This window comes from Vittaforma corneae (genome assembly GCF_000231115.1).
Source record: "Vittaforma corneae ATCC 50505 unplaced genomic scaffold supercont1.7, whole genome shotgun sequence".
Classification (NCBI taxonomy): Eukaryota; Fungi; Microsporidia; family Nosematidae; genus Vittaforma; species Vittaforma corneae.
The window spans coordinates 49,564-63,649 of record NW_006889840.1 but is presented as its reverse complement, the minus strand read 5'-3'; the positions used below and the strand labels follow the sequence as shown (position 1 = coordinate 63,649).

The 14,086-nt window shown below is 37.4% G+C and overlaps 13 protein-coding genes across 13 annotated transcripts; 11 read left to right on the top strand and 2 right to left on the bottom strand.

Annotated features, from left to right (window-relative positions):
* Positions 1-190: 190 nt before the first annotated feature.
* VICG_00995 (uncharacterized protein) lies at positions 191-1,822 on the top strand (the record flags this gene model as incomplete). Its single annotated transcript, XM_007604380.1, has 1 exon — positions 191-1,822. One exon carries the CDS (start codon positions 191-193, stop codon positions 1,820-1,822), a length of 1,632 nt encoding a protein of 543 aa, XP_007604442.1.
* Positions 1,823-2,202: 380 nt separating this feature from the next.
* On the top strand, positions 2,203-2,910 carry VICG_00994 (glyceraldehyde-3-phosphate dehydrogenase, type I; the record flags this gene model as incomplete). Its single annotated transcript, XM_007604379.1, has 1 exon — positions 2,203-2,910. One exon carries the CDS (start codon positions 2,203-2,205, stop codon positions 2,908-2,910), a length of 708 nt encoding a protein of 235 aa, XP_007604441.1.
* Positions 2,911-2,948: 38 nt separating this feature from the next.
* On the top strand, positions 2,949-3,200 carry VICG_00993 (uncharacterized protein; the record flags this gene model as incomplete). Its single annotated transcript, XM_007604378.1, has 1 exon — positions 2,949-3,200. The coding sequence occupies one exon, from the start codon at positions 2,949-2,951 to the stop codon at positions 3,198-3,200; it is 252 nt and encodes an 83-aa protein (XP_007604440.1).
* A 360-nt stretch (positions 3,201-3,560) lies between these two features.
* VICG_00992 (uncharacterized protein) lies at positions 3,561-5,051 on the top strand (the record flags this gene model as incomplete). The annotated part of the gene is made up of 1 exon (XM_007604377.1): positions 3,561-5,051. The coding sequence occupies one exon, from the start codon at positions 3,561-3,563 to the stop codon at positions 5,049-5,051; it is 1,491 nt and encodes a 496-aa protein (XP_007604439.1).
* A 125-nt stretch (positions 5,052-5,176) lies between these two features.
* VICG_00991 (uncharacterized protein) lies at positions 5,177-5,719 on the top strand (the record flags this gene model as incomplete). The annotated part of the gene is made up of 1 exon (XM_007604376.1): positions 5,177-5,719. One exon carries the CDS (start codon positions 5,177-5,179, stop codon positions 5,717-5,719), a length of 543 nt encoding a protein of 180 aa, XP_007604438.1.
* A 184-nt stretch (positions 5,720-5,903) lies between these two features.
* On the bottom strand, positions 5,904-7,286 carry VICG_00990 (uncharacterized protein; the record flags this gene model as incomplete). Its single annotated transcript, XM_007604375.1, has 1 exon — positions 5,904-7,286. The coding sequence occupies one exon, from the start codon at positions 7,284-7,286 to the stop codon at positions 5,904-5,906; it is 1,383 nt and encodes a 460-aa protein (XP_007604437.1).
* A 510-nt stretch (positions 7,287-7,796) lies between these two features.
* On the top strand, positions 7,797-8,237 carry VICG_00989 (uncharacterized protein; the record flags this gene model as incomplete). The annotated part of the gene is made up of 1 exon (XM_007604374.1): positions 7,797-8,237. The coding sequence occupies one exon, from the start codon at positions 7,797-7,799 to the stop codon at positions 8,235-8,237; it is 441 nt and encodes a 146-aa protein (XP_007604436.1).
* Positions 8,238-8,806: 569 nt separating this feature from the next.
* Positions 8,807-9,289, top strand: VICG_00988 (uncharacterized protein; the record flags this gene model as incomplete). The annotated part of the gene is made up of 1 exon (XM_007604373.1): positions 8,807-9,289. The coding sequence occupies one exon, from the start codon at positions 8,807-8,809 to the stop codon at positions 9,287-9,289; it is 483 nt and encodes a 160-aa protein (XP_007604435.1).
* Positions 9,229-9,555, top strand: VICG_00987 (uncharacterized protein; the record flags this gene model as incomplete). Its single annotated transcript, XM_007604372.1, has 1 exon — positions 9,229-9,555. One exon carries the CDS (start codon positions 9,229-9,231, stop codon positions 9,553-9,555), a length of 327 nt encoding a protein of 108 aa, XP_007604434.1.
* On the top strand, positions 9,501-10,217 carry VICG_00986 (uncharacterized protein; the record flags this gene model as incomplete). The annotated part of the gene is made up of 1 exon (XM_007604371.1): positions 9,501-10,217. One exon carries the CDS (start codon positions 9,501-9,503, stop codon positions 10,215-10,217), a length of 717 nt encoding a protein of 238 aa, XP_007604433.1.
* A 255-nt stretch (positions 10,218-10,472) lies between these two features.
* Positions 10,473-11,219, bottom strand: VICG_00985 (uncharacterized protein; the record flags this gene model as incomplete). Its single annotated transcript, XM_007604370.1, has 1 exon — positions 10,473-11,219. The coding sequence occupies one exon, from the start codon at positions 11,217-11,219 to the stop codon at positions 10,473-10,475; it is 747 nt and encodes a 248-aa protein (XP_007604432.1).
* Positions 11,220-11,465: 246 nt separating this feature from the next.
* Positions 11,466-12,977, top strand: VICG_00984 (uncharacterized protein; the record flags this gene model as incomplete). The annotated part of the gene is made up of 1 exon (XM_007604369.1): positions 11,466-12,977. The coding sequence occupies one exon, from the start codon at positions 11,466-11,468 to the stop codon at positions 12,975-12,977; it is 1,512 nt and encodes a 503-aa protein (XP_007604431.1).
* A 422-nt stretch (positions 12,978-13,399) lies between these two features.
* On the top strand, positions 13,400-13,828 carry VICG_00983 (uncharacterized protein; the record flags this gene model as incomplete). The annotated part of the gene is made up of 1 exon (XM_007604368.1): positions 13,400-13,828. The coding sequence occupies one exon, from the start codon at positions 13,400-13,402 to the stop codon at positions 13,826-13,828; it is 429 nt and encodes a 142-aa protein (XP_007604430.1).
* Positions 13,829-14,086: the final 258 nt, after the last annotated feature.

The window sequence follows — 14,086 nt, the reverse complement described above, 5'->3', positions numbered from 1 at the left end:
TTGATGCGGTTACACGCTTTAAATTTAAAAACAACCTTTTATTAGAGTTGATATTGAAAACTGTATTTAGATATATGCATTAAAATTGGGCAGTGCAGATTTCGCTTCTGGCTTTGATTTCTACTCAGCAGCCCTGTGCAGTTTTGATAAGCCATATTTGATCTGTCTCAATCGCCTCACCAAGCATTCCATGGACTATTTTGGTGCTGAACGCCCCAAACAAACTTCTAAATCAACTTGTAAATCTGCATTTATATCCAAACGTCGTGTTTCAATGTTGCTTGTTATTGTTTTACATATTGTCAAAAACAAAAACAGCTATGAATTTATAAAAAATATTCAAAAATTCCCCATGCAAGCTGAAAATAAGACAAGAAAACTCACAAGCAAGACAGTAATCAAAAAGGATCTTCAGGCAAGAAGCAATGAGGAAATAAAAAAAAGCACAATTGCAGCCGGTGATGGATACACAGGCTCAAGCTCTTCACGGAAGGATTCAGCAAAAATCCAAAAAACTTTTTCGCATCAAGAAAATCTCAAAAGTAATGAATCAAAAAAGAAGGAGTACCAGAATCCAGGACTTGAGTCATCCAATGAGGAGGGAGAGACATCACTTCAAAGCAGCATCCAAAGTCTTAGAATATCAGCCAACCCCGAGGAGGTCATTTCAAAGGAGCTTCTAAAGTACAAAAACGTAAAGTGGAGTGATCTCAATTTATCGGTAAAGTCAATTAAGGTTCTTACCTCGCTGGGATATAATTTCCCATCACCTGTTCAGTATCAAAGCATCCCGAACATACTGGCAGGAAATGATGTGCTTGTTAGAGCCAAGAATGGCAGTGGCAAGTCCCTGTCATTTCTAATTCCCATTATAGAAAAGATTAATATTGAAAGCAATAATCTCCAAGCAATTATTGTTGCACCTACCAGGGAGCTTGCGCTACAAATAGCCAGATTCGCAAGATCGCTGTGTAAGGATTTGAACATAAAAAGCGCGCCACTCATAGGTGGGTCAAATATTAAAGACGATATTATCAGAGTATCTTCTGGAGTCCAGCTGCTTATTGGCTCGCCCGGCAGATTATACTCCATTTTGTCTAAGAAACTTTGCCAAATAGACAATAATCTGTTAGTTGTTTTTGATGAAGCCGACAAGCTTCTCGACTCCTTGTTCTTTGAAGACATATACAGCCTTCTCCAGCTGCTGCCAAAGAAAAAGCAAATGTGCTTATTTTCAGCAACGTTTCCACAGTCTGCAAAATCATTTATCAATGTCAACTTGAGCAATCCTAAATTAATCAAGGTAAATAACGAGTATGCATTGTTTAACATTGCCCAGTTTTACTGTGTTGTTGATACAGAGACTAAGTTGCCTTGTCTCAAATCACTACTGGCATGTCTTGATATCGACCAGTGTATTATTTACGTCAATTCTATCAACCATTGCCAAATTTTAGCAAAGAAAATAACTGAGATGGGGGTCAGTTGCTACTTTATTCATTCAAACCTAAGCCAGGATGAAAGAAATCAGATTTTTCACAATTTTTCAAAAAATAAAACCAAAATACTTGTAAGTTCTGACATCACAACCAGAGGAACAGACGTTCAAGGAGTGAATGTTGTTATTAATTTTGAGTTGCCGATGTCGTCGGAAAGCTACTTGCATAGAATAGGCAGAGCAGGCCGATTCGGAAAGAAAGGGTGTTGCATAAGCATCATTCACAAATCGCAGCTCCAGCTTATCCATTCCTATGCACAGTTTGTCGGTACTCCGGTGGCTCCATGCACTGGCAATGAGCTTAAAAAGTTTTGCAGAAATTAAATAAAAATATAATATATGCTAGTCTAATAAGATGGGCACATTTGTTATTTATTGATCACATACGGTTTTTATAAGCTGTGCATGAAATTAGTGGAGCATCTAAATGGGCGTATGTGATTGCCTTTGAAGATAAGGATCTATTTTGCATATATTATTGCTGCCGTTCATAAGCTTTGATTATTTAAAATTTTTAGGAAATGGTGTTGGGATTGCCTTAACTTTCCCTTTGAAGCTGACTGGCTCATGGCATAGAGTAGCAATCTATAGCCTGCCCATGTGCAGTCTCAAACCATTCACTGCTCTGCAATCTGATTGGTTTATTAGTTTCAGCTTTATTGGTCTTTAAATTTGATTTAAATTTTTTTGCAGCACCCTTTTGCATGATTGTTGGTATAAACGGTTTCGGAAGGATTGGCAAGCAGGTATACAGGATTTTAGTAAAGAATGGAGTCAACGTGGCTCTTGTGAATGATCCATTTGTTGATATCAAATACTTCTACTATCTTGCAAAGTTTGACTCTGTTTATGGAACCTTAGAAGACATTCAACAACGACAAAAGTCCGTCATAGCGCATGGAATCGAGACGTTTTTGAGCAATGAAAGCGAGCCAGAAAACATCAACTGGCCAAAGTACAATGTAAACTACGTCATTGAGTGCTCGGGCAAATTTACCACACATCTTAAGTGTAGTAAGCACAATTGCGAAAGAGTTATATTAAGCTGTCCCTCATCTGACATACCGACATTTGTTTTTGGCGTTAATCATGAACTTATAAGCAATGAAAGAGTTATCAGTGCGGCATCATGCACTACAAACTGCTTAGCACCTATTGTGAAGGTTTTGAATGATAGGTTTGGGATTGTTGAGGGCTTGGTTACGACAGTCCATTCTTTGACTGGCTCGCAAAAGACAGTCGACTCGAAAGGATCCAAGTGGCGAAGCAGCAGGGGCTGTATGAATATTATTCCGGCAACTACCGGAGCAACCATGGCCACAGAAATGGTTATTCCTGAAATTAAAGGCAGAATTACAGGGTCTGCCTACAGAGTGCCAGTATCTGATGTTTCTGTTGTAGATTTTGTGTAAAACTAAATGAAGAAACAACTTTACGGAAAATCCGGCATTTGATTGAAGAAAAGATTAATGATGACGTTATGCGAAATGTTCTTGGATTGACTGACGAGGAGGTTGTGAGTAGTGATTTTATTGGAGACTCGAGGAGCTCAATAGTTGATTTCAACGCGTCCATGCAACTGTCGCCAACATTTTTCAAGATAGTCAGCTGGTACGACAACGAATACGGATATTCCTGCAGACTGGTAGACTTACTATTTTTTTTGGCAAAAAAAGACAGAAGGATTAGCGTGATGCGATGATACAAATAAATAGGATAAATACAGACAGCTCCTCTTGTCATTAAGGATTTTAAGTTAGCTAGTGCCAATGCTTGAATTGTTTTACTACTGTAAAGCTAAAGTTTTATTAGTTGGTTAAAATTTGTGTATTTTGCTACTATACAGTAGTGTCGTGCATATCCAACTGCATTATGCTGCAGCATTAAAGGATGTCTCCAAAGTTGGTCTGCTCCGATGGTCAAGTTTAGCATTGATTGACGTGCTTGTACCATTTCTAGTTTGCTAAGCTATGGGCTTAGCACCGACATGATGCTAGCAATCTGCTGAACATCATCCTTCTCATTACAAGTCTTGTCCTTCAATTCGTTCCGTTTTCTGCCCATGGACCAATTCGCAAGCTTTTTAGAGCTAAACATCAATGAAGCATGTTCAGAAAATCATTCCAAAATCTTCAGAGAAGGTGTTTACAAGTCTTCTTTCTTATTAACTGATCCAGATTGTTTTTCTGATCCAATTTATAAATGCAGATTTCTATATATTCGAAATCTCTGTCTAAATCGGCCAGAGCCGTTTGAAATATGCGAACATCTTTCCAAGTTTGAAAGGGCCCTTATGTTCCTGTCTTTTAATAACATTTCTGATGCATTGGAAGCTCTAGACACCAATTTTGCATGCGAAGTTATAGGCGCAAAAGCCAAAACAAGAACAGGTGCTGAAATTAATACTTCTGTTCTTGAATGTAGGAATACAATATCGCAAACACGCTTAGAATATGCAGCCGATGGATATACGTACGAGGATTTTACAGTTCAGCCACTACAATGCGTAGAGTTAATTTACTGCTATATCAAAATTGTTGACATTCTTAGAAACGAAGACAATGAAACATTAAAAAAGTTTAAGCTAAAGGCATATTTGAATAGAGTTTTGATGACGGAGAATGAGCTAAATGCGTATTTTCTTAGAGCTTTTCTTGTAATGCTGGCGGAAATTAGCAATTCAACCGAAGAATTAGACAAGATCAAGAATACAAGCGTGCAGATCGATGAAGCAATGTTTGCATATCCAATAACATTCAAATTTGATGTGCTAATACAGCTAGGCCTTGCATATAAAAACAGACGCTATTTTAAGGAAGCCTATGACTGTCTTCAGCCGTATCCACTTTATATTGAGAAAATTGATTGTTTGATAGGATTAAGAAGGTCAGAAGAAGCTGCCGGAGAGATTGGTCAATTCATTACGATGATTGGCAATTCAAATGAGCGGGAAGACAGGCTTATGCTATGTGATCTCTATATCAAGCTTGCCCACTTGTACCAGGATCCTGCATATTTTGATCGGGCCTTTCAGGCGTTTAGATGTCCAAAACCGCTCCATCTTAAAGGCTTATTTTATTTCAAAAGAAAAGAGTACGATGCCGCAATTCAGGCATTTGAAAATGCGCTTTTATTGACACCACAGGATGAAAAAGTCAGGTTTTCGTATGCCTGCGGATTGATTGAAGCAGACAGAATCAGCGAAGCAATAAAGATACTTAAGGAGTTGAGAAGTGAGAATCCGACAAATGAGCAGATTGCCAAAAATTTAGGCTACTGCTATTACAAGCTGAATGACATTGATAACACCCTTCTTTCCCTAAAGCGTGTAGCATTGAGCGATGCTAACTCCATGAATCAATTTTTTATACTTTCAGTCAAAAATGAAAAAGTCGACAATATCCGCTGGGCTTTGTCTAAAATTAGTTCTGTTGACCTGCTAAAAGGCGGAGTTAACTACTTGATGGCAAATGGACTTATGAGCGAGGCCGAATTGAAGGAGATGCTTGAAACTAACCCTTACGTCGAGTCCGTCGATGTTTTTGGCACATAGCACCTGCACAATAAACCATTGGTTCTTTTTTAGTTGAGGTTGGATGCATGCTTTAATGTTTATCTGCCTACAGCAGATTTTTTCCTATACAAATCCATTCTCTTGGCTTTTATACTTCCACCCCAATGAAAGGAAAAGTGGAAAGCAACGTTCCAAAAATAAATTTAAATCATACCAAGCCAAAGATACAAGATGTCGAATTGAAACATTTTAGGACAGCTCCGAGGGAAAAACATCCATGGAGCAATGCAGAGACTGATGCATTGATGAGCGGTGTAGGTGAGTTTGGAAAGAAAAGCTGGAAGAAGATTCTGAACAAGTACGGAAATGTTTTTATAAAGGAAAGAAGAATAGTCGATTTGGTTAATAAATACAAACTTATTAAGAAAGAAACATCATACCATCATACCGAAGGCAGAGATTGGGTTCTATTGGATGAGCAAGGAAAGCCTGTTGAGAGCTGGGCAGGTGAAATATCAACAGTTAATCAAAGATTTCCATATGATGCAGCAAAGAAGTTTGCAAAGAGAAGGATTGTAAGCGGTGGTAGGAAGTTTAACATTACAGTAAGAGAAGCACAGAACATCGAAAATGCACATACATATGCTGTTGAAGCGGATTCGCCAGGGAAGATGAGAATGAAGAAGTTGGTTGAGAAGCAAAAATAAAATTAAATGAAAAAGTTGTTGGAATGGACATGCTGCCAATAGCATTCAATTAAATATTCTTGTGTTAAGTTCTTAGAGCGCTCTGCTGCACCAACTCTAATAAAGTTAGCTAGCAGTTTTAACATTAAGTAAAAATATGATTTAACAACATAGCCAAGAACTAAAGCATTAAAAAGCAAAGAATTTATAGTATTTCCTTCTGGCCATCTTCTTCGGACTCCTCTTTGTGAGCATGCTCGGAATGCTCAGACTCTGATGGCTCAGCTTTTTCTTGAACCTTCAGATATTCGCTATACTCGTCGAGATTGATCTTAGATGTTGTGCCTTCCTTTGAGATGTACTCAAGAAGCTGTGGAACGCTTCGTATGTTGGATGGAACTTTACTTGGGGTGCTGGCTCCTTTCTTTAGGAAATAAATAGTTGGCACACCAGCAATTTCGAACTGGCTAGCTGGCTCTTCATTTTCCATGATATTGTAGTTTCCTACGAGTATCGGGACATTACGCTCGGACAAAATCTTTCCAAAATCCTTCAATTCAGGCTCAAGTGCTTGGCAGAACTTGCAGGACGGAGATGTAAACGCAATCAATACATCTTTGTCGCTTGATGACAGCACTTGAGGAAGTGTTTCAGTGCTGAGAACCTTGACTGGCCTAGACTCATTGTCCTCAGGAATGTTAGATGAAAAGACGATCTTTTCGGCACTCTGGGTAATAAGGCTCTGCACACCATTCAAGAATGTCTCAGGCTTGAGTGATCTTACAATTCCCTTGCCCTCACGTGCCAGAGATAGCAGAATAGGATAGTCTGAGCTTTGCAACTTCAGCAATGGAATAAGAGCAGGCACATCCTCGGGAGTAAAGAAAATAAATTTTGCAAAGCTAGAGCATTGTTTTGCAACTTCATTGAAGTCATTCTTGTTCTCTTCAAACGATCTAGCGCTGTCAATGACATAGAATAATTTCTGGTCAAGAGATTGGAAATACCTGAAATTCTCCTGACTGATGGGAGAAAAGGCAGGTATGGATATCGAAGCAACCAATGCATCTAATTTTCCACGGAAGGGCATTTTCAGCCAATTTCTGTCGGCCGTACTGTAGGCCAAAACACCTGGGAACGGTACTCCGTACTTGTCGGCATCTTCCTTCTTAGTAAATAGGTAGAATCTTATGTGTTGAATCCTATCAACTCCCTCAAGGTTCTTGAGTGACTCAACATCATTTGCAAATATAAGAGCAAAGGTATAGGCACCTGACTTGAGATCGCTAATTTCATCGTCTGCCTTTTTGAACGAAAGTGCATTGATGACATTCTTTATTTCTTCAGATGATATTGAACGAAGACTTGAGCATGTAGACATGTACTTTTTGATGTCTTCCAGACTCGCACCATTGATAGAAAGCTCTTCTAGCTGTAAGTTATATTGGCCCTTTGGCAATTGGCTATCTACAACGTATTCTACATCTGTCTTGCGTGCAGAATTTGTGATAAGATCGTTGGCAACACCATCTTCGGGTGCCATAATCTTCACCATTCTCGCAGCTATGATTGCAAAATGGGCAAACATTTGGGGATGGGTAAAATTTTTATTTAAATGTTTGTTTGAAAAGTTTATTAGAATACGTAAAAATGAAATTCGAGCCAATAGAATTAGACTCTGATGATCCGATGATGTACAATCCCAGCATGAATGGCACATGTCTTTTATTATATACATTTGTACACTTGATGTCATCCATGTAATACTTCCCTGAAATATCCAATAAAGCAAATAAATGCTCTATTCAATCAGCATTGGCTACAACTAATCATATGTGCAAAGCATTTGTGAAATATACTTATTGGTCCAATTATTTAGATCAAATTGTTAATTTAAAATTTTAATATTTCCTGAAATTTTGTATTGTTTACAATCAAGAGCAATGAATGACAGCAGGATGACAGGCATGTATTCAAAAGTTTCCCGTGTTTTTATTAACTGTGTGCTGAACCACATTAGTTTGAAGTACGATCTAAGCACAAGATAGTCTGTTTCAAGTGTATCCATCCAAATTCTCTTGGCTACTACCCTGCACAAATGATTCTAGAAAAGACCAGAAGCTTATCAAACGATGACATTTTCCGAACAGTAGAATTAATAATAGAGGGAATCAAGGCCTACGTGGGCAGTTCGCTTTTAAAACACTCTAAAACAAAGAGCATGTCCAATAAACTTAATAATTTCATTATTTCTAGAGTGGATGAGGATGCTCAAAGTTGCATTCAAGGCTTTCTCATGTATAGAGTCGAGAGAGAATACTGCATACTCTACGAAATACACGTTGCTAAAGACAAGAGATCGTGTGGAATTGGCTCAAAGCTGATGGAGGAGCTATTCAGAGATCAGAAGGGCAAGCTGCTCATACTCTTCGTACACAAACGCAACGCAAGAGCTCAGAAGTTTTATCTTTCCAAGGGGTTTCAATTTCACGATATTCAGGCTAATGAAAGATGCTATGAAATGTTCAAACAGAACTAGACTTGATCTGAATTTCAATGGTGTTCATGTGTATTTTCAGGTTGTGCCATTCAAAGTGTTTCGTACCGATCAATTTGCTAGGTTTGGAAATTTTAAATCAATGTGATTTGTTTGTGATTTTAATAATTGTATTAATCAGACATCTCTACAATTCGATGTTGTGGAAAAAGCGTGTTTTACGATGATATTGGCAGATTAGTGACTAACTAGACAGGCTTACTTTTCAGGTATGAGTGGGTATTTTTATAGCCGGCTAAATGATTGCGGAGTATCTGGTATGAATATGTCTTCAAATGTACTGTTTATCTTGTATGTATGCAACATACAGGAAAAATGTATTTATAGCTGTATATGCAGTTAATCATTTACCTGTTTAGTTTTCAGTCCATTCTGTTTTCTTTTAAATAAATTAAAAGTGTCAACAGCACAATAAAACACACAAAATATAGGCTCAAAAAAGATGGGAATGCCCGCAGTCAATTTAATCATGTCACTTTCAATTATCAATGTTGTTAAGTTAAAATTTTTCTTGCGTTATAAATTTTAAACAAAAATTTTCCCTTGTGGTAATGATTGAAAGCAATATAATCAAGCGTTTCATTGTGAAGACATTCATGCAGAATAGTGAGTGTGGCATACAAAAGATAGCCGAGATGATTGTAAACACTCTGTTTTCACGTTTTATGCTGAACGAGAATGTTGTCGTACCTTCCAGGGAGTTGTATGGAAAGATTGTTAAGTGCACAAAACACATTTATACGGTTCAGCTTGAAGACGGTACAACTGTCGAGGTTCCGTTCCAGGAAATAAAGAGGCGCTATATATTTGACTACAATGATGTTTATTATTTCCTGGAATGTATTACAACCTCAACACCACTGGGGAGAATAGTTATTGAAAACGTGTTTGAAAAAATTTCGCAGCCAGGATTTGGAGCCATGCTGCCAATAAATCAGGGTTTTGGAAAATATACTTCAAAACCACCCATAGAATGTCTGAAAGAGAGTGCCATCCGAATATATTTCAGGGGATTGAGCTCAAAAACCCGTTAGTCAGTTATGAAAGAAGAAGTGACCATGCTTTGCCAGCCGAGCAATCCAGAGATTCAGCATCTAAGTTTGATATTAAAAAATTGAGAAAGATCGAAGTCAGCGGTTTTCAGGGACAAAACCTAAGAAAGCTGATCACTATTTACGGCTATTTTAGTAAGTTTCAGATATTTAATAATATAAGACCAGGCTCGCTTCATCATTTGCAAAGGAGATGCTGGATCAAGAGTATAATTCGCGGGTTATTATGGGTATTCATAAATTTTTAGTAGAGTGCATTGAAAAAGATGTGGGAAACTACGGTATGAGATTTATTAACGAGCTATCACAACTGGTCAAAGGACTGCCAGAATATAGATTAGACGCTACAGTCAGCCAAGCAAAAAAACGATCAAACATAGAAATGGATAATTGGAAGCTGCAGTTGAAAGCTTTTGTACAGAATTTAAGTATAGACTGCGAATCCGAAAAGGTTCTGGGATTTTTGAACTTTGCAGATTCTAACTCTCTTGAGCCTAGACTTGATTTCCTTCTTTTCTTGATCAACGTGTCCTATTTTACTGACACTCTGAAATCCATTATCCATGATTCGCAAAGCTTTTTGAAAAACCAAAAATTCAATCCTGACCTGACATCCCAGAACAAGATCAATAACGACATGGACTCTAATGGCACAGATGATAGCAATATTCAAAGGCCAACTGTGCTGGATAATCCTCTGAATACCCATATTGGAAAATACCGTGGCTATCTTTTGATACTTTTAGATTACAGCATTGTACTCAAAGACAAGGATGATTTCTACATGCTAGAGCCGAAAGATGTAAAGATTGTGCTGGACGACATTAATCCTTTTGATAAAGTTGAGAAGATCACGTATGCAAATTTAAAGACAGTTTTACATGAACTAAAGGAAATAAATAAAATCTAGAAGGGTTCCCATTAAATGCCTTTTCTTAAAAATAACGTATTGATGGAGGACAATCCCACAACCAGCAATAATCAAACCATAAAAGAAGCAAAATCCCGTATTCGAAGTACTTTGGTTTTAGTATGAGGATAAATTTCAATGAATAGAGTTGACAGATGGAGTTTATGCCAATATTTAGGAACAGCTATAAAAGCATTTTGCTTTGCACATGGCATTAAACTGGCACAAATTCATTGATGAATGTTGCAAAATAGGTTATAGTTGTTGCTTCATCATTTCCAAGTATCCTTGTATATTTTTTAACGACTCTTCATTAATATTAAATCCACCTTTTTCTGTTGCACGCCCAAAAAGCGCTATCAAGAAAATAAACGTATATTTCCACTGGTGAATTTCACATATATAAATAAAAATGCCCAGTTTTTCCTGGTTTTCGCTGTTCAAGTGAATCTTTGAAACTTTGCCTAAAAAGAATGGGATTTTCAAGTCAAATGTTTGGGACGAAAACATGGACAGAAATAGCCGTGCCATTGGCAAACTGATCATGTTGAAAATTGAAATTCTATCATCCTCAACATCATCCACAAGGCTGTAGAGCATTTCGTCGTTTTTTACTCGCATTTCTGAATATATCGAGAAGACCTTCAAGCTTCTGGATTTTATCAGGTCAAACAGCATCAATAATTTAAATATTTTGTCTGCCAAGTCAAAGATTTCCCGTTTTTTCTGAATTTTTGCCATGAATCGGCTTTTAAAGCATTCGTTAATGAATATTTGCAATACTTCCTCAGCACAGCGATAAAAATTCAGCATTTCTTTGCATATTTCAATAGACTGCTGATTTTCCAGTGGCCCATCTAATTTTTTTAATATCTGGTCAAAGCTTAATTTTAGCTCGCAGTACTTCTGCACAACATCTGGCGATAGTTGCTGCTGTCTTGTGGAAAATACAATCTCCCTGGCTTTTGATTTCAATCTGGATTTCCAAGTCATCGTGAACATATCAGGGATAATAAATAAAAATAATCAAAACAGAAAAATGTCAATTTAATAAACAACATGCAAAATGGGTATGGTGTATCTGATACACTTTACAGATATGTATGATGAGTGGCTATTTGATTGGTTGCAATTCGTTACGAAGCGCATCATGTCAGCATCCATATTGCATATCCTACTAATAAAGCTCTATCACTTCAACAGTGCTGCTGCAGTTTTGCTGTTCACTTTAGCACTCTGTGGACCCTTATGAAAGTCTTTATCTCGAACAACTACGGAGGTGAAATCTGCAAATTTGAATTTGTAAGAGAGGAAGAAGACTGCTTTGGATTCGCTGTGAAGATCAACGGATTTATAGAGACAAACAGTGTTAGAATTCAGCATTTAGCCAGCACAAGCAAGTTTGTGAAAGACGAGCTTTATTTTAAAATTCCAAGAAACATCATCCCCACATTCCAAAGCAAAAACTTTAAAGTTGAGTATAGGGCCGACTGTACAATGGTTTACAAAGATAAGAAACAAGGCTTTACTTTTCCAATAAATATATTCAACAACAATATCGAAGATTTTAATTATCGAGATCCTATATATATAGAGCTGGGAATCATAGAGGAAGACGAATTTATAAAAAATAGAGCAACGGTCTGCCGGATATTACTGGATAATATGAATATAGGCGACAATCCGCTGAACTACTTCAACTATACCTTAGAGAATAATGATACAAGCAACAGGCCGGAATCTGTCTCATTTATAGAGAGAAAGATGGAATACGGCACGCCCGTCTCTTCGCCATCGATAGACCTTGCAGACTTAGAGTCGGCAGCGGCCGATAAGCAGCTTAAAATGGCATCAGATAGTGATACAAATAGTATGCAAAACAACAATGTGGTCCTAAGCTCTGAAGAACCATCAGAGCTGTTTTCGGATGGTATAGCCATAGGCAATAAGACTAGTATTAAAAAAGATGTGAGCACCAGTAATTCACAATGGCAACAATCAGACAATAAAGATAAAAAAGAAGAAGACAGCACCATTGATAGTATTTCAGAACCTCTTCCAATACGAAACATGGACGAAGCTAAACACTTAGATTTGTTAAACAGCTTTCCTGAGCAGTTGCTTGATGAAGTTAGATCTGTAGCCGAGAATATTGTCGATGAAGCCATCAAGCAAGCACATAGACCAGATAATTCAGTATTAGAAAAGTGCGAAAAGGAAGATATGGCAAGACCAATTTCAGACGAGTTGAAACGGAGTTTAGGTCAAATTTTGTCAAAAATGTTTGAAGAAAAATGCAAAATTGAGTCAGAAATGCTAAAAACGTTGCAGAAGATCCAACAAAATACTAGAACGCCTGTATTTTCAGAAAGAAATGTTCTTCAAATACAGAATGATGAAAGCTCATACGTTGTGATGGGCGAGGATGGTAAGTTAGCATCAATCTACCATCCGAGGTTCATTCAAAGCCAAAGCTATGTGAAGATAGTCTATTTGAAGAATGTAAGGAACACGCAAGTCCAGATTTGGAGAGAAGATATGGCAGATGGAAGGCTTATAGACGCCCAGAGCATCTATTCAGTAACATTTGATTCTGATAATTGCTTGAAGAAAATTTTTGAATTTGATATTGATGGATTTACACTCAAAACCTTTGCTTTTGAGGTGTTGTATGTGCTAAAGATTGAAATGGATGGCTCGGAGATCAGGGTGCCTTTAACTGTTTTATCACCAAATACCATAACGTCAATTAGCAATTAAATCAAGCGTTTGGCAATATACCGAAATAATGGCCGAATGGTCTTAATCCTGGCCAATACAATCTTGCATGCTATCAAGGCCACAAACCCCATGTGTCTATCTTTTGACTGAGTTATAAAGTCCTTTATTCATCGTATGTATCATCATATAGTGTTTAGCATATTAAATTTTATTTGCCATTGTATTTAACATCTTCCGTAGACCATAATATATTTCATTAATTAGTACTGATGCATCTGTAAAACTCAACAATCACATTGAAAGGGCGTATTGCGGTTTTCTAAGTAGAAAGTGCACTATTTCTTCAGAAATGAGTAATTATCATTGCAAACTTGCTAAAATCTCCTTTATTTTAAAAGATATAATTGATAGGTTTGTTAGGATTCTTTTAAAATTTATATACCAATGCATTGTATTTTAGAATGAAATATCGCTCAGTTCCGTGCATCATTGCATTCGTGCCACTATTCTGTGCGATTGAAGAAACACCTCAAGAAGGGCTGGAGGCGCTGGTGAGCGAGTTTTACCGTGAATATTCAGATATACAGCTCTTAAATGCTAGAAGATTTATTCAGTATTTCAATGAAGATACATGCCAAAAAGAAGACGGCTATGTTGATTTTGAAAATAAGGTAATGCCATTGCTAAGCTGTATGGATAGCAGATTCAAGCCAACAAGGAATATCACAGCTGCAGCCTGGGATGTAGATTTGAGCGCTGTCCAGAAACAATTCCAGAGGCTCATAGACACAAATTTTTTTCACAAGGACACTCTTGCCCATGGATCTGCAGATAATCCTATGCTAAAACAGGCCGGCATTAATTCAAGAAAGAGCGGAATCTATGCTTGATGACACTTGATCTGACAATCTATTATTCTAGATTCAGCAGGACCAACAATTTCTTTGTGTTCCTCCGAGATGTTATTATTGACGATTTCAGGGTCTTGGGCGTTGATGGTGACAGCCTAGTAAGAATCGTAAGGAAAATCAATGAGGCATTTGTGTCGCTAAAAGCCGCAAGTGAGAAATTGCAAACAGTCACTGACATAAAAAATAAGAATTTGTCGTATAACATTGGGACATTAGTAGGTATTCCTAAACACCATC